Genomic DNA, 24,426 nt, shown 5'->3' on the forward strand with positions numbered 1-24,426 from the left:
ATAAACGATAGTGCAAATAATTTGCTTAGATCTGGCTGAAATTGATTTTCCATTACTTAATTTCTCTGTGCTGGAAATACGAACAAATGGAATAAATTTGCATCGCATTCATAATAGATGATGTGTATTTTTGGAATGAAGATTTTAAGTAGGCATGTTTGTGTTTCACTATCAAGTAAATACATTATTTGTGGAATCCTTTTAAGATTCTGTGGAAATACTGCAGAAGTAATTCTTTTTTTTCTTTATAAGCAATTTATGGAATTGATGTTTATTCCCATATATCTGGAGAATAAGGGAAAATAATTTACCTATCCATCTCTATGAATTATCTATTTCTTTTTATGATGAGGATAAAATGTAAGTGCACACGTTCCACCACTAAGCCGGCATTTTTCCTTTCCTAAGATGTATATTAAGAAATATTTATAGGGCATATTCAGAACAACCTTCTTGTGCTGCTTGCTCTTGGAGTACCTCCTGAGATTGTTTCTTACCTGTTACCACGAAGGATGCTGAAATGATTTTCTGTCCTGCCACCCAACGTTCTGTCAGTAAATGCTGATATTGGTGTCAGGATGCAATTTATAAAAATAAGCATGAGAAATAAATAATTCATTTGCTTCATTAATCAAGATGATTAGACTGCCCAGCAGAGGAACTGAGATATTTAACACACAACCGGTATTTGGGTTTAACTGGCATGCTGAAAGGCAAAATATAGACTTATTCTGAACAGCATTGAACCAGCTGTAGTGGGCATAGTTTAAATTTCATTTATTGTTTCCTCCAAAGTGATAAAAGAATCTCATCTCATAGGCTTTTAATCATCTATTCCCTGTATACCATTAACATTTGATTATACAAGCTGCTTATAAACACTGTTTCACCTAGTGATTTGAAACTCATACATGTATAATTTCACCTACAGTGACTAAGAGTCAGTAGAGGGTTATAGAGCAACAAGGAACCTTATTAATTATTGCTACATCTTATATGCCGTATAATGCTCATTTTTGTTGCACTCTTGTTTGCTATTTTCTCTTAATTGGTTGACACTGCATTTATCTTCTCCTGCTGTACTTCTAGGAAAGGAAGGTTCAGGTATTTTCTTGCTTTACACATTTATATGTACATCTGTATCTGCATTTAACCCACTGAGCATTTCACAGTGTGCATATGGGTGCACTACCATTGTTTCTTATAATAGTGTAAGTTTAAGTGTAGTTAATGCTTACTATAAGAGTAAAGCCAAGCAGCTTCATATCTTCTCTTGAGTAAAAGTTAGATGTATGAAAGGCTGGGACACTATTTTAATTAAAGAGAAGGTGATGTAGGTCACCTGGTTAACTCTTAGTTATGCTGTGAGCACAACCTAGTGATCTCAGAGTGCTTCTGGGACTCTGGTGGTGCTGTGTGTAGAGAGCTGGTATGTGGAGGATACGTACAGCGGAGCTCACAACCCTGTTCCAACACCCTGCTGTTTTGGACACCAGAAAGACTTTGATGGTATAATAGACTTCTGAAAAAAAAAAAAAAAAAAAATTCTGTCCTTTAATATAGTTGAGAATAGTAGTGGGTATTTAATAGAGTTGTAAATAGTACAGCCCTTGCAAAATATATGATATATTGAGTCATTATAGAGAATACAGAACAAGCTTAGTAGCAGTACTGCTACAGAAGCAGCCTAATAATATTTTAAGGCACTATAAAGATATGATTTTTAGTCACAGTGTTCAATATTCTTTCCATTTGTTATTATTTGCTTAAAAAAAAAAATCACTTTAACTTATGTGTGACAGATAAATCTCTCAATGTGCATGGTGCAGATAATTTCATTTGTGTATAGCAGTTCAGTTAGCAGATGATACATTTGACTTTCCTTATATAAGTAGTGACATCAGTATGATTTGTGAGGGTACAGTCTCTCTCCATATAGTAAAGTGAGTAGTGTGAACAGTTCAAATAGAGCAACTGATTAAAAAAGAAACCTAAGTAGTGATCATCCTAAGACAATGTAAAACTGTTCTAAAGCCTACTTTAATGACCAATGTAAAGATCTGTTATAAGCTATTTGGTGTACCTGCTGCTAATAGCTCATAATATTGACAAATCTTTAACCATAGTAGTGGGACCATTACTGGGACAGCACATGATTGAGCAGTCTGCCATATGAGCCAACACTGCTACTGCCATTGTAATAGGAATGGTACTGTACCTGAAGTGCACTGAAGTCACAGTAACGTGATTTTCAATGCAATAACAGCTACATCCAGAAAAATCAAACTTCCTGCCAAGAAGTAATTAAATTTGTACAAGCCTAACTGTCTCATTCATAACAAGTCATCATGAACAACTCACAAAATAAAAGGATATAAAACTGCTAGTAGCTAGAGCATGAAGAATTGGAACAAGGCATAGGCTGATAAACTGTCTCAGTTCCAAATTTATTCTTGGTGACTTGCCATTATAATGAATTGAGATGAGTGAAATGTGGTTATATTTGAGATATCACTGGATATTTGTTATCCAAAAAGAAAAAGATGATAGATTTTTGTTTTTGTTTTTTTTTTTTTTTTTAATTTTTTTATGATGTACTTCTCTCTTGACAGATGAGTTGATTTTAATTTTGAGATGCTTAGAAGTACTTCTGAAATCCCTAAGCTTCTCTTTCTGAATAGGGATACACTTCTATAAGAACGAAAGTTGTGATGTTGTGTAATATGGCTCATATTTTGCCTAAAGTAGGCACTTTGGGAATGTTTTCCAAAGACTTTGTGTGAGGTATGTCTCATTTAAACTTAAAACTCAACCTTAATTCTATGGTGAAGGCATCACAGTCTCTGTAGTCATTTATAGCCATGCACAGTTTTCATAATGAATAGCTGCCTAAGCTATCTACATTCATAAGAAGCATTCTGCAGCAGGAGCAGATCCATGGAATGAGGCGGTGCTGAGAGGCTGCCGTGTTTTGGAGACAGGAGGGTGCCTGGACTATGGCTACAGCACAGCCGGAGTGCATGGGGAAGCTGTGGGCCAGAGGGTGATCCAGGAGATCAAACAAAGGTAGGTGAGGCACTGGGAAATCCCAATCTCAGGGAAAAGACCCACAGGACGTGTCCACCCAGGCTTCTACAGGGTGGTGTTGCACAGTGTATCATTAACACAGTATAGCTCAGTGCAGGCATGGAACAGTAGCAAGTTATTTCAGAGTTTGCCTGACCATAGGAAAGTTGCATGTTCAGTCACTTTATTGTCTGAGTGATTTTGACCAATGGTTTCACTTTGGATAATCATAAAACATGCAAAATGTTACGTAGTTGATATGTAATGATATATACATGCTATATATGTATATATATAGTGTTATATAGTTCACCTTTTACGATACTTATTACTATATCTTTTTTTCTGTTGGTTTAATTTCACTACATGTTAAGCATTCAGATTTAAATTTCCAAGCCAAACTAGAGCAAAATTGAGTGCTGTACTTAGATTTAAAATGTTTCAATAGTTGGATAACTATAAATTAAATTTCTTAATCTTAAATTGCCATGTTTTGGAAAAATGCGTTGATAATCAATGAGTTGAAAAACCCATTCACATCTGACCATGTTTTATGAAGGTATAAAGATCTCAGTATTGCCACAGTTGCTTGTAGATGCTTGGGAGCTCATTATTTCTTCATAAACTGACCTTATTTGAGAGGCCATAGAAAGCATAAATGAATCAATAAAAGTTTTGAGAAAGACTTTAGTGAAAGCTAGAGGCAGGGAGAGCAAATCTGAGTGTAGAGCTCACTCAAACTGATGGGAGAAGCATTTTTGGAGTGAGGCCTTTTGGAACACAGAACAATCTAGAGTAATGAAATATGAGATATATTGGTGAACAGCGAGCAGAGGTGGAAGAAAGTAGCATGTACAAGCTGGCACTTGTACGTTGTACCATGGCCAATATTACCCTTGCAAAAAGTAATCAGGACCTTAGGTTTATATATTGCACAGACAGATGTAGATGATGAGGCACTCTTTCTTTAGTCACCCTACAGCGTGACATCTTTCTTCCATTAATTACACGTGAAAAGATTCTCTTGGAGTCCTAAAACTAAGGATCCTAGAAATATTTATAGTCCAACCTATTTTCTTAGAAACAAGCAACTGAAAGTCAAAGCTTAGTAGATAATATAATAGAGGCAGGAGGAAGCCATTTTTTCAGAGAAAAAAAATAGGTTACCTCCAGAATAAATCCAGATGTGTAAATTAAAGTAAGTATCTTTTTCAGATTTATGAATTCAGTTTATTTGATGAGATCTCTTGTCATAATCCTACATGGAAAAATGCTTTCTAGCAGACTATTTGTTACACAGAGAAGATGAAAAAGTTTTGTCTTTAACAGATTCAGGTTTGTCATGGTTTTGTGCTGTCAATATTCTACATCATGACATCATGTGCGGTATGAACTGTTTTGGTGGTATAAGAAAGTGTAATAGAGGGTATGTGGAAGTGTAACAGAGGGTATGCGGAAGTGTAATAGAGGGTATGTGGAAGTGTAACAGGGTATGTGGAAGTGTAACAGAGGGTATGTGGAAGTGTAACAGAGGGTATGTGGAAGTGTAACAGAGGGTATGTGGAAGTGTAATAGAGGGTATGTGGAAGTGTAATGGAGGGTATGTGGAAGTGTAATGGAGGGTATGTGGAAGTGTAATGGAGGGTATGTGGAAGTGTAATGGAGGGTATGTGGAAGTGTAATGGAGGGTATGTGGAAGTGTAATGGAGGGTATGTGGAAGTGTAATGGAGGGTATGTGGAAGTGTAATGGAGGGTATGTGGAAGTGTAATGGAGGGTATGTGGAAGTGTAATGGAGGGTATGTGGAAGTGTAATGGAGGGTATGTGGAAGTGTAATGGAGGGTATGTGGAAGTGTAATGGAGGGTATGTGGAAGTGTAATGGAGGGTATGTGGAAGTGTAATGGAGGGTATGTGGAAGTGTAATGGAGGGTATGTGGAAGTGTAATGGAGGGTATGTGGAAGTGTAATGGAGGGTATGTGGAAGTGTAATGGAGGGTATGTGGAAGTGTAATGGAGGGTATGTGGAAGTGTAATGGAGGGTATGTGGAAGTGTAATGGAGGGTATGTGGAAGTGTAATGGAGGGTATGTGGAAGTGTAATGGAGGGTATGTGGAAGTGTAATGGAGGGTATGTGGAAGTGTAATGGAGGGTATGTGGAAGTGTAATGGAGGGTATGTGGAAGTGTAATAGAGGGTATGTGGAAGTGTAACAGAGGGTATGCGGAAGTGTAACAGAGGGTATGCGGAAGTGTGGAAGGTTCATGCTCCAGATCTGTGGAATGGCAGCATCCCGAGTACTCAGCCCTTGGAGGAAACTACGTATCCCAGGGGACAACGCGGCCAGAGATGAATCACCAGAGGAGGAGGACACACATATAATCTCGCTCCCAGGCTGGAACGTCCCTCTTTTCGCCCTGTCTATCGCTTTGGAGCGCTCCATCCCTGCTGTCTCGCTCTATCAGCAACGTTCCAGCCTGTCGCCTAGAGATTGCAGTAGGCCCCCGGTTCTCCGGGACTCTTTTTCCTCTCTTTCTTTTTCTCTGCCTTGTTTGATATAGTAGTTGTAGTTATATTGTATCATATTGTGTCTCGTATTTAGTAAAATAAGTTCTTTTCCTTAGATTGCTGCCGTTGTTTTTGTTCATTTCCCCTTCTAGGGGCAGCAGCCTCTATCACGGATAAATCTAGATAACCCGATTACAAGGTTTCATGCTGAACTGCTCACAAAGGATCAGGAGTGCAGAGTTAATAATTAAGATTTCTGATTTTAGACTTTTAAAAGGAGTCCAGTTAGTCATAAGCTGTGATGGTAGTATGTTCTTGCACACTTTCTAGGGATGCTACTGTATGTACTACAGCAAAGAGAGAAAACCATAAAGCAAAAAAGCCGCGTCATGTTCTGTAGTTGTATGCTTTTGGGGTGTAATCTTTCTCTAGTGTGGTTGTACTATTTGCACTTAACAGCTCACGGTCATAGTAACTAAAGTAGCTTGGTGAGTTGCATTCTGGGAATAGCATGCGATGCAAAGATTTCTGTTGCTGCTTCTCCCCGGCCTCCAAATGCAATGTCCTAGAAAGCAAACATTTGGATTCTTTCATGGCAGCTTACATTTCTGTAGTATCACTACTGTGTGTGTCTTTACCTTTTATTTTTAAAATCTTTTCTTTTTTTTCCCACAAATCCCTGTCTCATTATCTCCCACAGTCACGTTGCACTGTCTAGCCTAAGGTGGGAGGTACAAACCAGTACATGTCAGTCCAGACTTAAATGAAGTTTTCTTCCACAACATGACAGCACGTCGTTAAGAAACATTTTCAAAGTTTGGGGATTTTGTGTACATAATCAGAGGCATGAGGAAGCCAGACATGGTTTCCTGTTTCTATGGCAACATGATGGTGTTAGTCTAGCTCAGCTATTTTCTCCTTCTATGATTTTATAGATAGCTGGGATGAATCCAGTGAAGTTTAATATTGTCAAAAATAGAAGAATTCTAACTGAGTCTAATCAGAAATAGCAGTGCATAAAGGACAGTCTCATCTGCAAAAGTAAAAAATGCATGTAGGGAAAAAGTCAGTTATTGCGTCTTCTGATAACGTGAAGGCAAATGCATAAACCACTCTGCAGATGCAAATCAGTTCTGCATGCTCCAGCTTTGCATTTAGCTAATGGGAAAATTCCTGCACTGTAGTTCCAAAAGCCTCTTGTGGTGCAACATCCCCTCCTGCGGCACATCCCGCCTCCAGAAAGTAAATGACAAATTCTATCCAGGAAGCAGAAATATTTGTTTCACCCAAACCAAAAGAAATACTTGAAGTAAGTCCCAGACAAAAGGCAATTTAAAACCCATACAGCACAACTGGCATGTTTACCAGGTTTGATAATTCATAGAATCACAAGGTTGGAAAAGGACCTACCAGATCATCCAGTCCAACCATCCCCCTGTTACTGTAGCTACCACAAGCCACTAAACCAGATCTTGGAGCTCCTCATCCAGACGCCTCTTGAACACTGCCAGGGATGGTGACTCCACCACCTCCCTGGGCAGCCATTCCAGTGCCTGACCACTCTCTGAGAGAAAAAGTTTTTCTTTATGTCTAATCTAGACCCCCTCTGGTACAACTTGTGGCCATTTCCATGGGTCCTTTTTGTTGCCTGGAAAAAGAGGCCAAACCCCCCTCCTCATCACAGCCAACCATCAGGGAGTAGTGGAGTGCAGTGAGGTCTCCTCTGAGCCTCCTCCAGACCAAACAATCCCAGCTCCCTCAAATTCATCTAAATTTGAAATTGAATTCAATTGCACTTTAGGTACATTTATACATTTGGATAATTAAGACAAAGATCTTAACCATACAAATTTCCAGTATATTAACATCTTAGGAACTTAACAAGAATGAGTTGACTCTATGCCATATGTACAGCTGGGTTACCCTATTTTAATGGATTTGCAGAGCTCCATTTAAATGAAGAGCAGAGCCTCTTATTTTTCTTGTAAAAAAAGTTCACCTGATTCTGGGTTACATGCCAGAATCAAAGGACTGGCACAGTCCTTCATAAATCTCTACCTCTTCCAGCACACAGTCGCGTGCTGTTGTCAAGTACTGCATTTACTTAAGTCACAGTTACATACATTGATTAGGTGTCAACTAAATCCTAATCAAAAAAATGAAATCAGGCTTATAAAACGGAGGAACGCTTTAACTGTTCTGTGTACTACAGGGAGTCAGGGAAACTTCATTGTTTGGCAGATGGGCTGACTCCCACATTAAGAAATTCATAATTCAATTTCAAAAAAAGTAAGGAAGAACATATGATGTGTTTGTTGGAAAGGGAGAAAAAAAACAACCTTCCCATCTTTTTTTTTTTTTTTTGTCAGAGCAACCACATATGGCAGTTCCATTTTCTATCACTTACCATTTACTTTCTATTTAAAATTCAAATGTCACTAGCCAAGAAAAAGTTGGATATTAAGACATGTTATGGTTTCTCAGCTAAGAACAATCGCTGCCAAGAACTTTACACAGATTTGCCATATCCAATTAGAACAAACCTACTCATCCCATTCTGTCTCTGCTTTTGTTTTTCTTATGTGTATCCCTCTCATTAATAGTTACTATTTTATGATCGGGCTTTTTTTTCCCAACCACTTTTCTTGTCTTTCCTTAAGCCAAAATAATTTCACTTTATAACTTTGTGAGTAGTCTTGTATGCATTATTTTCAGGTAACTATACGTCTTCTTAGTAACCCTATGATTCTACTCCTGCATAAATACTCTCCAAATAATGGGAACAGTCTACCAGTTAAATATGTATTTATATATCTTTACATACATATACTTACTTACCAGAATCTATATGCAGAGTATAAACTTTTGAATCACTATTTCTTTTCATTGCTACGTCTTTTGTATAGCCTGGATGAAGATAAAATGAAATGTGTGTTCTGTTAATAAAGGTGGAAAGATGCTGGTGATCTCCAGGAGTTAAGCAGGAACTGGGGGAAAAACTCTGAGCTCCTGACACTTACTAAACAGATGGTGTTGAAATGCATGAGAATATCTTTAAATCTTTGAAGGTAAATTGAAGGTGTATCTGCATTTTGCAGATATTCCAGTAACTAACCTCATAGGCATTGTGGTCAGAAAGGATCTATTTGCTGTAAGGCAGCTTTTCAGAAGCAACAGCCCTAACTGGAGACATCTGAGAGGGTTTTTTTCTAGTGACAAAAGCCTGATCACGTTTCTTATATGTTAGAACCGCGCTGCAGGTATTAAAGCAAATACATGGTATGTTAATGAATAAGATATCATTATTACCTAAAGTCAAAGTACCTTCTAGCTGACTATATGAAAAAGCTGAAAGAACCTTCTGTGTGAAGCCCGTTGCTTTTGTAATGCTTTAAAAATGCTCTGGCTACATCAGCATTTGTTCTGATTAGTGGCTTTAATGTCACTAGTAATGAAGTAATCCCTTACTCAGTTGCGTGTATCTGTTCTTTAGCTAGGCACTACTTTCATTTTAAGAGCTGATGCATAGCAAAGTAAGAGGATGTTTTTGGGTTCTGTATTTTTTTTTCAAAGCAAGAAGACAAATGGTTGAGAATTTTTGACAGGTTTCTTTACTCTTCACAAAGCAAAATAGACTCTTACTGTCATCGCCTCTGATGTGGCACTCAGAGACAATAACAGCTTGGCATTAAAATGTGTTTCAACCTTTCTGTAGGGATGTCAGTCAAATTTGTTGACTGTTCTTTGCACTGTACTTTACTTTCCCCAAGGTGTACCAGGGACAAGAGGCAGCCTGAATTCTTCCTTCACCTGTGCTATTCTCCAGGCTCAGGACACTCAGGTGTCCTATTGCCAGCTCTGCCTGGAGTTGGCCCAGCACCACAGTGTGTAGGCACACAGCACTCCGAGGGCCATCTCCAGCAGTGCCCAGCTGGGGACAGGCTCCTCCTGTGTGCACACAGGGCAGCCAGCAGTAAAATCGTCACTGATGGTACCAAGTCAGCCCTGTAGGTGGTCTTACTGTTGAGCCGCTTAGTGTTACAGAGACAGAGTGTGCGTGCTTGGGCTGTCTTTTCTTTTTATGCTTTTCTTTTGTATGCAAATCGAACAGTAAACCAAGAATAGCCTCAAAAAGTTCTATTCTGCAAAAAATACTCCTTTCACTATATCTTTCCATTTGCTCTCCGCAATCTTCCCTAGCTGTGCTCTATTACATTTCACAGGGATAGCAGTAGAACACATCAGTATTGATTCAACACTCAAAAATATGTCTTGCAGCAAGTTGAGTTTTCCACTGCATTGTCAAAGGCCATCTTAACCCTCCAGCTCCCAGCAACGATAGCATCAGCAACTGGATTTTTCACTTAGGGAAGACAACCTAGAAAAGCAAAGTCATGTTTTTGCTCTTTTAACCTTTAAAAAAATAAGGAGCATTTTCTTGTGATGCCATTTGTGTCATCCCTATAGCTGGGGATCCAAGTCATGTTAACAAAGAGAAAACAGAATAACAGTAAAGAAAATTGTGGGGGGGGGGGGGGGAGTGGAAATTAGGATGCAGGACACTCTCTAGTACTTTGCTTCACTCTGCATTATGTGACAGGAATTGTCAGCAGGCTGATCAGGCTCACAGTGGAAAAGTACTGCCAGCTTCAAGCAACAAAAGCAGCAATCCCAGCCCTGTGGGGCTCTGAGGGTTGTCACCTAGAGCTTACCTTGATGTTTAGGATTTGCTGTGCAACTCATAGTCACCTGTTTTTATGCATGTACGTGTGTAGGGAGAAGTGACATGTTTGTCTCTTACAGCAAATTGAACTCAGTTGAATTCTTGTGGACGTTGTCAAACACGCAACTTGACAACTTAATTAAAATTATACTGCACCTTAGGACAGCCCATTTCCTTTCTTTAATTAGAGGAATTCAAGAAAGGCTGCAAAACCACGCATGCCAATGTTGTACAGGTCTGGTTCAAATGCGAGGCATACCACTTACATGCAGAAAGCAGTTGCTGGAATGAAGTAGGAAGCCCAACAAGGATATTTTATGATAATACCTACTTTTTAAGCCTGCCTATCAAAACAATTTCTATGTCCCACCTGGAATGTCACATTGCACTGCAGACAGCGTGCGCACATCTGCACACAAGTGGAGGAAGAATAAGGAGAAAAAGGGGCCTCTGTGCTTCCTCTAGAAATTTTTACATTTCTGTTTTAAGCAGCCATGGGATAAAACAGCATAAAATGTCCCTGACCCAAGCTGTCCTAAAGAAGGAACCGGTTTTGTACAGTGCTCTGAAGCTGAAGAGTTACTGGAGGCTCAGGATTGTTGATGTGACGTAATGCATGCCAAGTCTTCAGGCAGAGCATCTCCTACTGAAGTGTTTTACGCTTCCACACAGTTTCAAAATACTGATACAATTAGACTTCAACACACAATGTTTAATGATGTTAACAGCATAATTAATATTTACCTTCTTAAGAAAGCATTTGAAGACTTAATTGTCCCGTGCCTAATGCAGGGATAGCAAGTGATGAAGGATTTTCATTACAATGTGTCTGAAGTAGGCTTCCTGTGATCTCTGATCATTTGCCTTCAACCTGTAGGAGTGTGTCTGCCCCTCCTGTTGTGCAGAGAGCACACCTGCACGCTGCAGTGAGATGTAGTGTCGGACACTGCTCTGGCTTTTCCTCTGAAAGATCTGATCTGGGTGTCTATCCTGTGTTCAGCCATACTTGTAACCTCGAGGCATACAAATACTCAGTTAATTATTCACTGTGTTCAATGTTAGTTCTGTGTGGTTTAGACTCTTTCTGTGTCCTTTCAGAAGGTCTTTGAACCCCACAGAGTAAAGCTAGTAAGTCAGTCCTGTAGTTAATTGAAGTCAGGAAAGTTTTTAAAGAACAATCGCTACGTACTTGGCAAATAAATCAGAACACTGCATTGACTGAGAGAGCATCTGATACCTTCATTCATTATTTTATTACTTTACTCTAGAGAAATTGTTCCATTGAAATCAGATTTGTCTGTCATGGGGAAAAAAAAGTCATTTACATCTCTTTCTGGGAAAGGGAGGATTAATGCCATCAGACACTTAGAAACTCTTCTACTCAGTGTCTTCAATTCAGTATAAGGCATTTTACACGGTAAGAAACAATTCCTAAAGACCCCAGAACATTTTACCTATTAATAACTGCCTTCTTATGCAGCTTCTCTCTGGAAAGGGAGCTGGGTGCTCTAATTTAAACATTTAAAACTGCACGAAGTCTATTCAGGAACACTGTCCTTGGGCTGTTGGCTTTTGTTTGCGTATTTGTTTGTCTTAATGTACTGAGAGCAGCATGAGCCAGAATAAAGACACAAAAATGTCCCATTTTGGCAGCAAGGTGAGTATGTATAAGGAAAACAAACTCCTTGGGGCAGGTGAACAGTGTACGTGCACTGTTGTATGTGCAGGTACTTAACCCAATAAGATGAGTAACACAATAAAAGAAAACCAGCAAATGTACATAAAGAACATGTGATCTTTAGATGCTCATAAAGCAGTATTTTTGGGGCATAACACTGGAAAAGAGGAAAAAAACAACCTGGCTTTATCAATCCAAGTCCTGCAACTGAAGAAAACTTGCACTGACATCAGGCAAATGTTTGGTAGCACAAGATTGCCAAAGTCATATATTGGATAAGTCAGTATTCATTGTTGTTCATGGGAAAGATGCCACTAAGAGTTGCAGCTTTTCAGCTGTTAAACAGAAACCTCCAGTTCGGGCCTAATTGTAATTTCCCTGTGCGTAGGAATGCGGTAGTTGCCCCTCAGCATGGCAGAGCACTGCATGTTTCAGCACCAGTTCTTCCCGAGAGAACGGCAGACAAAGGCCAGATGAATAGCGATGCTTTCACACACCCTGGCAAAGACCTGCCAAAGTCTTGGCTGAACTCTCCAGGACTGGCAGCAGCCATCAGTCTCTCACTTACTCTCACACGAGCACTAAAACGGCACCAATCAGTGCTTTTTCACACACACATACATTTCCAAGCACTTATGGTCACTGGAATTTGTACTTTTTTTATTCTCTTTTTTTTTTTTCTTTGTTTGTGTCCTGACAGTTGATTTGTTTAATTTATTCTCTGACTGAGATGTTGAGTATTGCTGCAGCTCTCCTCTGCTCCCTCCCTCCCACCACGATGCCAAGGCTGCATCTCAGATGGCACACAGAGAGTGAAAATAGCATGCGGAGCAGCAGTCCTGCCCCTGTCCTGCCTCTCACCTCTGTGCACTGCGTCACGCCAGTGTTTCACGTTAGGAAGCATCAGTTTCCTTGCCCTCTAACAGAAAACTTGAACGCAGTTGCTAAAAGCCTTTGTGTGTTCGATTTGCAGGAGAGCTGCTCCCTCTGCTGAGTTTTCTGTTGATCGCCACCGGCACCTGATGTCTTTCCTCACCATGCTGGGGCCCAGTCCTGACTGGAACGTGGGCCTGTCCGCAGAGGACCTCTGCACCAAGGACTGCGGCTGGGTTCAGAAAGTCGTGCAGGATTTAATACCCTGGGATGCCGGCACAGACAGTGGTGTTACCTATGAGGTATTTGGACTATTTGTAATGGATTTCACCCAAGTTGATTTACCTAAATTTAATTGAAGTCAGAGAAGAACGAAAGCTATTTAATCCACGGTCACAACATATGTGCCTTTATACTACTCTGCTCATTTTATTTTAAGCCATCTTTATGTCTCCTTTCTTCTGATTGCAGTCACCCAACAAACCTACCGTTCCTCAAGAGAAGATCAGACCACTTACAAGCTTAGATCACCCTCAGAGTCCATTCTATGATCCAGAAGGAGGATCTATCAAGCTGGTAGCCAGAGTTGTTATTGAAAGAATTGCACGCAAGGTACAGTGTATTTTGTACGTAGAATCCGCAAGCAAGCAAAAACCACTCTCTATAAGGCAACATTTTTCCTTCTTCCTGCCACCAAATCTCTGTTCCCTAATCTACGTCCAACAAATATAATGGTAGAAAATAACTTTCTTGCATGTAAAACTGTCTCCTTGTCTAACTTCCAATGATTACTGCATCTGCTTAGTTGCAGATTATTATTATTATTAATAGAAGAGAAAGAAGCATGATCTAATGAGTAATTCAGTGTTTCCTCTCGCTACTGCTGTAGCTCCAGCAGTGCCTCTCAGTGCGCTGTCTCAACCCCTCTGCACATACGCATTCCTATATCCAACCTCCACATTCATTTCTTCCTTTGCAGGGTGAGCAGTGCAACATCGTACCTGATAACATAGATGATATTGTGGCAGATTTGGCACCAGAAGAAAAAGAAGAAGGTACTTTTTGAATTAGGTTGTGCTGGACTATATTTTGGTTTGTTCTCCACTGTCATTCTATATATAGTAAGAAACTGACTTAGGAGCAGAAATAAGTTCTACTTATTCACACTTACTAGTCAAAAACTGACTTAGTTTTTCATCCTTTCTGGTATGTATGTGCTACTAGCGTCCACTTAAACAGAAAAGGCGTTGCATATGTAGCTGGCAGATGGCAATAACAATAAAGGCATTAAAAGATAACCTTCAGGGGACTCCACATAAAGTGGTTGTTGGGATTTTTGTTTGTTTGTTTTTCAAATCAAATCTGTCATGTTTTTTGGAGTTGAAATGGAGCAGTTTAGAGTCCAGAAAGAAACGTTTCGTATTAGCATCTAAAGTAATGACTAGTCAAGTATAAAGAGAGGCAGATGGAAGATAGCATACTGTTAATGTTTACTGCCTTTTCTTGTTTTTAGATGATACCCCTGAGACCTGCATTTATTCAAACTGGTCCCCCTGGTCAGCCTGCAGCTCCTCTACCTGTGAGAAGGGCAAGAGGATGAGGCAGAGAATGCTTAAAGCTCAACTGGACCTCAGCGTGCCCTGTCCAGATACCCAAGATTTTCAGCCATGCATGGGTCCAGGCTGCAGCGATGAAGGTAATCAAGTGGAAGGGGTAGAGGAGAACACTGCATAGGGCCACTCTTACTTTTCTTTTAAAGTTCTTAGAAGGTGTTAGTTGCTGTATGAACTGGGTTATAGCAAAAAGAAGAATAACTGCAGCAGAATACAAATCCGAACGGTCTGTGGCGAACTCTGCAGTTCAGCTGAGTGGGTGCATGGTATACAGAGAAGCATAAAGGAAAGGAGTAAAGCAAACAACAGAGAAGACAGGATGTGAGAGACTGTGACACTGTACATAAATGGGCAGCTGCAGACTTACTGGAGGGTGGGCAGGTAATCGTGTAAATATTAGCAATTGAAATGGTCCTCTGTATTTTAGATGGTTCCACTTGCATGATGTCTGACTGGATTACATGGTCCCCCTGTAGTGTTTCCTGTGGAATGGGAACGCGATCTAGAGAGAGATATGTAAAACAATTCCCAGAAGATGGCTCTGTGTGCAAAGTGCCTACTGAAGAAACTGAGAAATGTATTGTAAATGAGGAATGTTGTAAGTATTTCATTTAGCTTTGTAAAATCCAGTCAGTAGAAGAGCTGCCTGAAACAGTTTTTTCATTTGAACTCTACTACCGAAGGACCTTCTCTATCCATTTTGTGTAGCCCCTAGCAGCTGCCTTGTCACCGAATGGGGAGAGTGGGATGAATGCAGTGCTAGTTGTGGTACAGGAATGAAAAGAAGACACAGAATGATCAAGATGACTCCTGCTGATGGATCTATGTGCAAGGCAGAAACTACAGAGGCAGAGAAATGCATGATGCCCGAATGCCGTAAGTGTCCGTGAATTCATCTCCTCTGCTACAGAGAGAGACACCGTTTCTGATATGCTGCCCCATCACACCACAGAATGTAGCCCAAGCACAAACAGCATTGTTTTTTCTGGTTCTCCTTAAGATTGCTTCCCTTACGGAAAGTGCATTATGTACCACTTTCACTAACAGAACTAGAGTAAAAGTAAAACACATTCAGTGGTATGCTATTACCATATTATCCATGCAGCACTGTGTCTACTCACAAGCCATACATACATAAGCAACTCTGATTTTATGGGAGATGAGGTGTATTTAATCATAAGGCAAGAATAATACCATGCCCTTTTCTTTTAGCCTGTGAGCAGTCCAGGAATTGATGTGCACCTGTTGTTCAACCAGTCATCCTCATCCTTATCCTGTCTCTGAATGCTCTGTTAGGGTTTGGTTGGTTTGGTTTTTTTTTTTTTTTAGGAAATGCTAAGATTTTCAGCAACAACAAAATGAAAACAAGATAAATGTGGAAGATAAATATCCCATCTCACATGTGGTCAGCATGACTTCCATTTCTGGGTACAAAAACAATACATTTTTTAACAGGAATCATTATTGAAACATACTTTCTTGCTGTTTATCCTTTGATAGTATTGAGACTGTACAGAGATGAATAAGATATAGAAAAGCATAGTAAAGAAAAGCTATTAAAACAGGCAAGCCTTTTAATTTTTCCTCCTTGAACTTCTGTAAAAGCATCATTCTGCTTGTGACTCATTTTGTCCAAAGTGACAACAAAGTGTAGGTGTTGGAAGGCAGATATAAGTATGTTTTCCACCTGCGTTATTTTCAGAATGCACACCTTTGTATATTACACACAACAAGTGCTCATTACCTTTTTAAATCCATATCAGATACTATTCCCTGCCTTCTATCCCCGTGGTCTGAATGGAGTGACTGCAGCGTAACATGTGGGAAGGGAATGCGAACCCGGCAAAGGATGCTGAAATCAGCAGCTGAGCTTGGAGACTGCAATGAGGAACTGGAGCAAGCAGAGAAATGCATGTTACCTGAATGCCGTAAGTGTGGGAACCTTTGGGGAAAGGAAAACCACTTTTATGTATGGGATGGGAGTCTTGGGTCACGAGTCTATTGTTATTTGTTAGCATCGTTTTACATTTTTCTTTTAATATTATAACTTAATATTCCTTATAATGAAGCTTAGGGAGTACAAGGTGGATGAGTGGACAGTGAGGCTGATTGAGAACTGGCTGACTGGCAGAGCTCTGAGGCTTGTGATTAGTGGCGCAGCCTACTTTGAGACCTGTAGGTAGTGGTGTTCCCCAGGGGTTGCTGCTGGGTCAGGTCTTGTTCAGCATTTTCATTGCTTATGTGGATTATGGGATAGAGTCCAATCTCAGCAAGTTTACTGGTGATACAAAGCTGGGAGGAGTGGTTGACACTTCAGAAGGCTGTGCTGCCACTCAGTGAGACCTGGGTGGACTGGACAGTTGAGCAGAGAGGAACCTGATGAGATTTAAAAAGACGATGTGTAGAATCCTGCACTTGGGTAGGAATAACCACATGTCAACCCACAGGGGCATTTTATTTTATTTCTTCTTGTGTACTTTTGGTTATTAAGAGCTAGATTATGACTATGTCCTCATGTTGCCTTACTTAGTTCTATCGTGATGAGCAATATTGCTTTAGGTATATAGTTATTCCATATTTAACATAATGCCATAACTTCAGGCAACAGTTTGTGCAGTTCCCAATAGCAAACAAGTCAGAATTAATTAAAAGTAAGTCCTATTTTTTACTTGAATGCAGAATGTGAGGAAGGAAGGAAATAAAAGTTCAGTGTCACTCACAAGATTCTTTTGCTCCACAAAATGAACAAGGAAAAGGCTCCATCTTTGATATAGCTCTGACCTGTACCACACCCTTCTTAATAACCTACATCCCTTTGCAATCCAGGAATGTCACGTAGGCCAGCGCATGGCGTGGAAACAGCAGCATTGGTCTTAGACCCTGCTCAACTAAAACCTCACCCTTCTCGGGTGGTGCAGACTTCTGATTGCTTTGCTGTCTTTGTGAAGAGCAATAGCCTAAGGCATTGCTAAATGAACAGGATCCGATTGCTTTTAGTGCCATGTTGCCAGCTGGTTTCTGAGGCTCTGTAGCTAACTAGATTATTTTTTACAAGAAAGTATTGGCTAGAGAAGGCTTTTCTTCTGCAATTTGTTAATTCAGCTCTTATTAAATAATGTGAAATATCAATTAGGTTATTACTTACTAGGGCTGTGAGCTTTAGGGTGTACTAAAAAGATGAAAACTTATAAGACATAGACTTAATGGTACTAGCAGCCTTTACTAGCCTTTGCTGCTAGTGAAAAAAAATATATATGAAAGTTACTTCCTTTCCTTTTGGCTTTAAAAAAAGCTTCTCCTAGGTTTTTCTTGTTTTGTTTTGTTTTGTTTTTCTTCTGTTTTGTGTAGAATAGACCACTTAAAGCTGTACATCTACCATTTAAAGAAAGGGTTAGGTTTCAGGTGTTAGACAGCTTGTAAATATAACTTGATTTCAAACAGCTTTTAATATAAATGTGTAGGATGAAAAATTGAAGAAGGCACAGGAAAATGATTGACGTTTGTTGTCAGGTAAGTGACCTGCCAGCCCCAGTCTTGAAAAAGAAACCGGGGAAAAAAGTCCAGTAATATCTCTGTTAGAAATGAATTCAGTCCATTTTAATGTGCAGCCACACAAAATCTGCCAGAAGAGTGGAGGTTTAATTCTCATTTGTGTATTTAGGTTGCAGATACTCACCGGGCACGTTTATATGTTTCATTTTGACCTTATGCTTAGACTGCCAGACAACACAGATTCTGCGTAACAGTTCTCATTCTTTGCAGCCATTGACTGTGAGCTAACTGAGTGGTCCCAGTGGTCCGAATGCAATACCTCATGTGGAAAGGGCCACATGATCAGAACGAGAATGATAAAAATAGAACCACAATTTGGAGGAACGGCATGCCCAGAAACTGTCCAACGTACAAAATGTCGAGTAAGGAAATGCCTGAGAGGCCCAGGTATGGAAAAAAGGCGCTGGAAAGAGGCCCGGGAGAAACGAAGAAGCGAACAAGCTAAAAAAAACATTGATAATGAGCAATATCCAGGTGAGTGTGAAACGACTGGTTCATATGCTCACGTCTGACCTGTATGACAAGGAAGGATTTGTGAGCAGCTCCTCCTCTTAATGCTGTAGTAACTTTTGTCATTGTTACAGTCCAAGGAAAGTTTTACCAACAAAATAAAGTACAGCTGTTTCAATGTTCGGTTGTAATCAGAAAAGTTCAATGCGGGTTTAGGGTACAATGGAGAAAGGCTTGCATGTGCCTGTGTGTGATCACTGTAATTATCAAGTTACATCAGTAAACTGATTCAGAGTCAGACTACTCTGAGAGGTCTGCTCCTTTTGGAATACGAGGCAGTACTCAAGCACGGATGCCTCTAATCAATAAAATGCAGTATCTGGTATAGCTTACGTTACCAGCATATGAATCACTGCTAATTTGTGGTTTATACCTGTCTGACATTTAATAACTTTTATGTTATATAATGGAGACAGGAAATTCCTTTTTTAATACATTTCCCGATGTTTTTCAAATGCACCTTCTCTATATTTATTTGTGTTCCTTTATTACATACTGCATAAATTAGATTAAATACATAGTAGCACACGCTAGACTCAGTCAGATGACATCTTTTTTTTTTCCCCACAGTTTGTAGGCTGAAACCATGGACTGCTTGGACAGAATGCTCTGCACTCTGTGGAGGTGGAATTCAAGAGCGCTACATGATGGTAAAGAAGAGGTCCAAAAGCACTCAGTTTACTAGCTGCAAAGACAAAAAGGAGCTAAGAGCATGTAATGTACATCCTTGTTAGGAAAAGACAAGGCTTCCAAGTGACACCCTCTGAGCTAAAAGGAAAGTCAACCTTGGTTTGGTTTTTAAAACAAAAAAAAAAATATATGAAGTGTATATTAGTTTTCATTTTTGCAGTGTGGTTTGCTTTTTAGTCTTGCTGGTGCAAGAAATATATTTTATAAATATTTCCTCACAGATTAATGCTGAGAGTAAATCTTTGATGCTCCAGCTAGCCCTTAATGCATAAAAATAGTAGGTCATTGTGAGTCATTTAACTGAAATGCAGACATGGCATAGCCATATAGAAATACTACTTGTAAAGACATGGGATGCATGCATATTAACATAAGTTGAAGTGACATTTTTCATATGTTGGAGGATTTCTCTCTTGATTTGATTTTAAGAATCCAAAGCAGTGCCTATGTGATTATACAACTATGCCAAGGAAAAAATTCAATAATGCTGGTTCAATAATACTAAAGGTGCATGTTTATCTTTTTTCGGCATTGGGTTAAATGATAGTTGAAATAATTACCCTATGTACTTTTGTTCACATGGATGCTGCGCTCCGTGCAAAATCAGCTTTGTTTCTTAAATAACAACTTAAATAATCTGTTGTGCAGCTCAGTAGCGATGTCAGCCCATAACATGGTCACAACGCACAAAGAACACATGGCTGTCGTAACACCTATCCGCTGTCTCTCAAAATGGGCACAGAACTAAGAGAAATAGGTCCAAACGCTGTGGGTCACAATAGGTGCATCATGAGAAGATCTCCCCCTGAGAGACGCTGCAGGACTAGGTGCAGTTTCAGAAGGATGTTGATCACAGGCTAAGAGAGAAAGAGTTGTATGATACAATGCTAGAGAATAGGTGACCTAGGTTCTCCTGCATCCCTCATATCAAACAAAAGGAAAGGGAACTGTTGAAATGAAACGATTGCGCAAGAAAAAATAAAAAAAACCAAAAATTACAGATAAATACAAGAATATATTTCCAGCAGCATCGTTTATGTCTTTTCACTTGGCATTTAGTAGGATCTAAAAGTTAGTACAACCGTGAGAATTATCCACTTTGATATGCACTAGCCAGGGTAAACATCTTTCCTGGCCACTTAAGAAAGCAACAAACTATCTGAAATTAGCTCCCAACCACTCTCATTGCTTTTTCTATTTTACATCTTCTCCTCAAGAGTTTAGCTGTTATCCCTGCACTTAATGAGGCGTGGGACTTTGAGATTCACTTGTATTGGAATATAATACTGTCCCATAAGTTTATCAATTTAATGTTAAAGATAAGGGTTGAAGGTGACAGGTTATCTTTATGTCCAGGAAAGGCAGTGTACGCCTATGTCTCTACGTAAATAATAACAATGCACTGAAAATAAAAGACTGTTGATGCTAACGTTAAAAAACAAAAACAAACAAACAAACAAAAAAACTTGAGAGAAATGAATGGAGAAGCATTTATGTTATAGTCTCTTGAAACCAGCCTTAAACAACTTACTTTTTAAATGCTCTGTCACTATCCTGAGAGCCCGACACCCAAGATTTTAAGTGTCCGCATTTGATGTGAGCCACAGTCCACTGAGGCTGTTTGACTTCACTGCCGCTGCTCTGGGGATCTCGTTACCTCCCTGTATCTGGACGGGCAGGTTGCATTACACCACTGGGCTTCTCATCAGCAAATCACCACTGGACTCTGCAAGGACCGCTCAGGACTTCCACAGCATACCTTGAGGTATTTTATTGCTTTTCTTAGACCTGAAATTAAGGGAGAGCTGGGGAAATAATGGAACCAGGGCAGTGCTTAGCCTCTTCTGATGCTGCTAAATGAAATGGGTGTAAGCTCTTAGGGAACCAAACCAGGAGAAAAACAAAAACAAAACAGTTTCATGCTAAAACCAAACACTTTACATTTTGCACAGCTTGGCTCGTTTAATAATAGTTATTAAGCTAGTTTGCCTCCTTGTGCCTATTGAAAAATTCTATACCGATAGCACTATCATTACACTGTAGCAAGAAGAGCGTCCCTAAGTAATGCATTTATGATCTTACCTTGCACATTACCCTTTTAACAACCACAAAATAAAATTCCATGCAATGATAAAGGCTGTGAAGCAGTGACCAGTTGAGCACATTTCAGGTGGAGAAGCAGATGGTTGCAGAGAAGAGTCACAGCAAATATTGCCAGGTGCCCAGCCAGGCAAGGTTACAGACCAGAGCCGTTCAGTACCTCTGCGAGCTACTCCTGCTGAGTCTGACAGAGGCCAGCCAGCTGTGGTGGGTCGGTATCAAAGAAAACCTTTGGCTGGATAATCTGTGACAGAATGCTGGTTGTGTGCTCGGAAGTCTGAGAGCCAGGGGTGGGGGAGCAGAAGTGGTGCATCTCTTGAATGGAAAAAAATAATGATATCATTTTACAGAGTGCATTTTTTTTCTCATCGATCCTTACCAGCAGTTCATTCTAATCCTGCCGAACCATGCCAGCTTCTGCAAATAATCAATTAAAATTAATGTTGTCTTTATTTTCATCACTTTTTCCGGTTCGTCGAGCTGTTTTATCTTTTAATGATTCCCTTTGCCAAAGGCTGCTCAGTCCAGATGTACCTTTAGGCATGTAGGAAATACGTAACATTTTACTGGACATGCTTACAAAAATGCCCACACAAAACAAATGAGTCTGGCTTTCCTTTCACTGCGGTTCTTACCAATTTGATGCTCCACAGACATAACTGTCTCCTAGCGAGGAGGCTCTTCAGTGTGATTCCCAATCATTTCTCTTAGGCTCGTTAAAGTTACGAATGTTGGATATTTTCCCACCTCGTTAATCCATGCATTGACAACGTAGGTTGCACTTGGGCAGAAATGAGCGATCATTCCTGCTTAGGTTCAGCTTTTCGCAGTTTTTCTGTTGGAACACTTTAGGAGTCACTTGTCTTACTTCTAACTTGATACAAGAAGAAATATTTAAGCTTGTTACATTTTGTAAAAAAATAAAATAAAAAATAAAAAATAACAAATGAGAACAAATGAACAAAAAAATGAGGTTGATTTTCTATTCAGAAAAATAAAACAAGCTCTGATAAACGATATGTAGAAGTACTGCATTGTTACTGTAAACTTTCTAGTCATGTAATAGCCACTGGTTCTCAGTCAATAGAGACGAGAACTTTCTCTCTCACCTGATGAATAATATTGCTGAACTGAAAGCACAGACATCGCTCCACTTTTGTAGACCTCAACTATCAGATTTTAGCATTGTGTGTATGTTATTTTTTTCTAACATACAAACTGTAGAAGCTTTACATGTAATACAAAAGAAAAGTTAGGGGCATAACAAGTGTACAGTAGGACTCTGTGTGTGCAGCGAACCATTTAAAACAAGATTTTGTTTGATTGCATTCTTAGATTTCCTTCACTGTTTTTGTTTGCTGTGGAATTACGAAAAGGCTACCATGAATATTTCTTACCAAAGTCTTGTGTAGATGTTTTGTAGCTGTCTGGCTAACACGTTATTATTTTGGAATAAAGACATCTTTACTATGAAATGTACAATTGTATGTGATTCTGTTCCACCTGCATAATGATGTACACCCCAAACACCCAACCATACACTAATCAAGCCATGCTCTTATTTACATTTTAGTTCTGTTCAAGTCAATGGGATACTTAGAATGAGCTGGATTTTATTACATCCGCTATTACCACTTGGAAATTACTTGTATAATGTTTTTATTGGCAGCTGAGCATCTTTACTCAAATTATTATTCTCATGCTGATTTTTTTTTTTTTTTTTTTTTTTTTTTTTGTAAAGAGAAATTATTTAAAAGAGCACACGATACACAAACAGGGAAATAGATAACAGCAAGCTTTCAGAAGTCTTAAGATTACATGAAACTTACTTTCTACTGGTACTTTATGATACCAGAAGACTGTTTAGGTACACAGTGAGTGTATGTACTTGATAAACAGTTAGGCAGAAAAGTCCAGCGACTGGATGTTGTGGGGGGAGATTTCTACAGCTGATGCTGTAGAAATCCAATTATAAGTGAATTTTGCACCTAAAAGTGACCGGTGTTTGTTTTCCTGGTAAAACCCTATTGTAAATTGGAAGTGTAACAAAGCTGAGGTGGCACTAGATGTTGCTTACAGATAACAAGTTAAATGTTACTTATTGGTAATTGAAGGCACTCTAGTCCAGTAGAAGTCCCCTGGAACGTAGCTGCTCTCAACAGAAAAATGCTCAGCATCTCCAAGCAGCTGTTTAAAGACAGGTTTGTCTGCAGGTACAACGGCAGCACAAGGCACCCAGACAGCACTGCTCACTTGCAAAGAGTTGCCTATGGGCCAAGGAGCTCTGCTTCAACAGCACTGGGCTGCTTAGAAAGAGAAGCAAACCTTTTCTTTCAGTCACTCAAACATGAATGATTTAGCTACTATTAAAAGCACAGAGCCAGAAGTCACCTTCTGCAGTCCTGCTTGTTGGTAAATGAATGTCATGTTACATACAACCAATGGACTCACTATTCTGAAGGACAACTGACAGTAACCAAGTGAGCTAACCTACTCTTTCTCCAGTGACAGTGTGAAGGAAAGTGAATTTAGGGAGCAGCTGTTATACGTACTGAATGGGAAGATATCAGGAGCAGTAATTATGCTATTACAGCCCATAAATCTCCATCAGAAGAGCTCTTACTCAAAAGGGCTCACACACAGCTAAATACAGGCAGCTAAGTGCTACCCATGCAAGTGACCTCCTTGGTTGTGCCTGCCAGTCCTCAACAAACATGGATGGATTCTCTCTCTTACCATTAGAGCTAATCTGCCATGCTCAGGGGCTTTAATACTGAGTTTCTGAGACAGCAAAAAAAAAAACAAAAAAAAAACGAATGAAACCCTGATATAATGCAGGGCTCTTACCTAAAATCTGAAGCCTAAAATTACACTGACAGCTATAATTAATTTCTGTTATTGCTGATATATCTATTACTGCCACACACTGTCATATGACTGTGCTCCTACCTGTTAAACTTTCACACATGTGCATACAAACCAATATTTTAAGTATCTTGCTCCATATACGCAGCAGCATAACAACTAATGGAAGGAAAACCCTTCCCTGGAAACCAGAACATGCTAAGAATTTTTGCAGACAATTTTCATAATTAGCCCCTTGGATCACGCGAGGT

The 24,426-nt window shown here is 39.6% G+C and overlaps 1 protein-coding gene across 1 annotated transcript in view; it reads left to right on the plus strand.

Moving 5' to 3' along the window:
• The window catches only part of SPON1 (spondin 1), a 168,430-nt gene extending 144,334 nt beyond the window's left edge, over positions 1-24,096 (plus strand). Inside the window, exons 8-16 of the mRNA XM_072337217.1 lie at positions 12,946-13,147; positions 13,317-13,457; positions 13,825-13,900; positions 14,359-14,541; positions 14,886-15,056; positions 15,167-15,334; positions 16,222-16,386; positions 18,221-18,484; positions 19,091-24,096. Of these exons, the coding sequence (XP_072193318.1) occupies positions 12,946-13,147; positions 13,317-13,457; positions 13,825-13,900; positions 14,359-14,541; positions 14,886-15,056; positions 15,167-15,334; positions 16,222-16,386; positions 18,221-18,484; positions 19,091-19,254 (1,534 nt within the window). The 3' untranslated portion in view covers positions 19,255-24,096. The remainder of the gene's footprint in view (positions 1-12,945; positions 13,148-13,316; positions 13,458-13,824; positions 13,901-14,358; positions 14,542-14,885; positions 15,057-15,166; positions 15,335-16,221; positions 16,387-18,220; positions 18,485-19,090) is intronic.
• The last annotated feature ends 330 nt before the right edge of the window (positions 24,097-24,426 follow it).

This window comes from Excalfactoria chinensis, chromosome 5 (assembly GCF_039878825.1).
Source record: "Excalfactoria chinensis isolate bCotChi1 chromosome 5, bCotChi1.hap2, whole genome shotgun sequence".
In the NCBI taxonomy this organism is placed as follows: Eukaryota; Metazoa; Chordata; class Aves; order Galliformes; family Phasianidae; genus Excalfactoria; species Excalfactoria chinensis.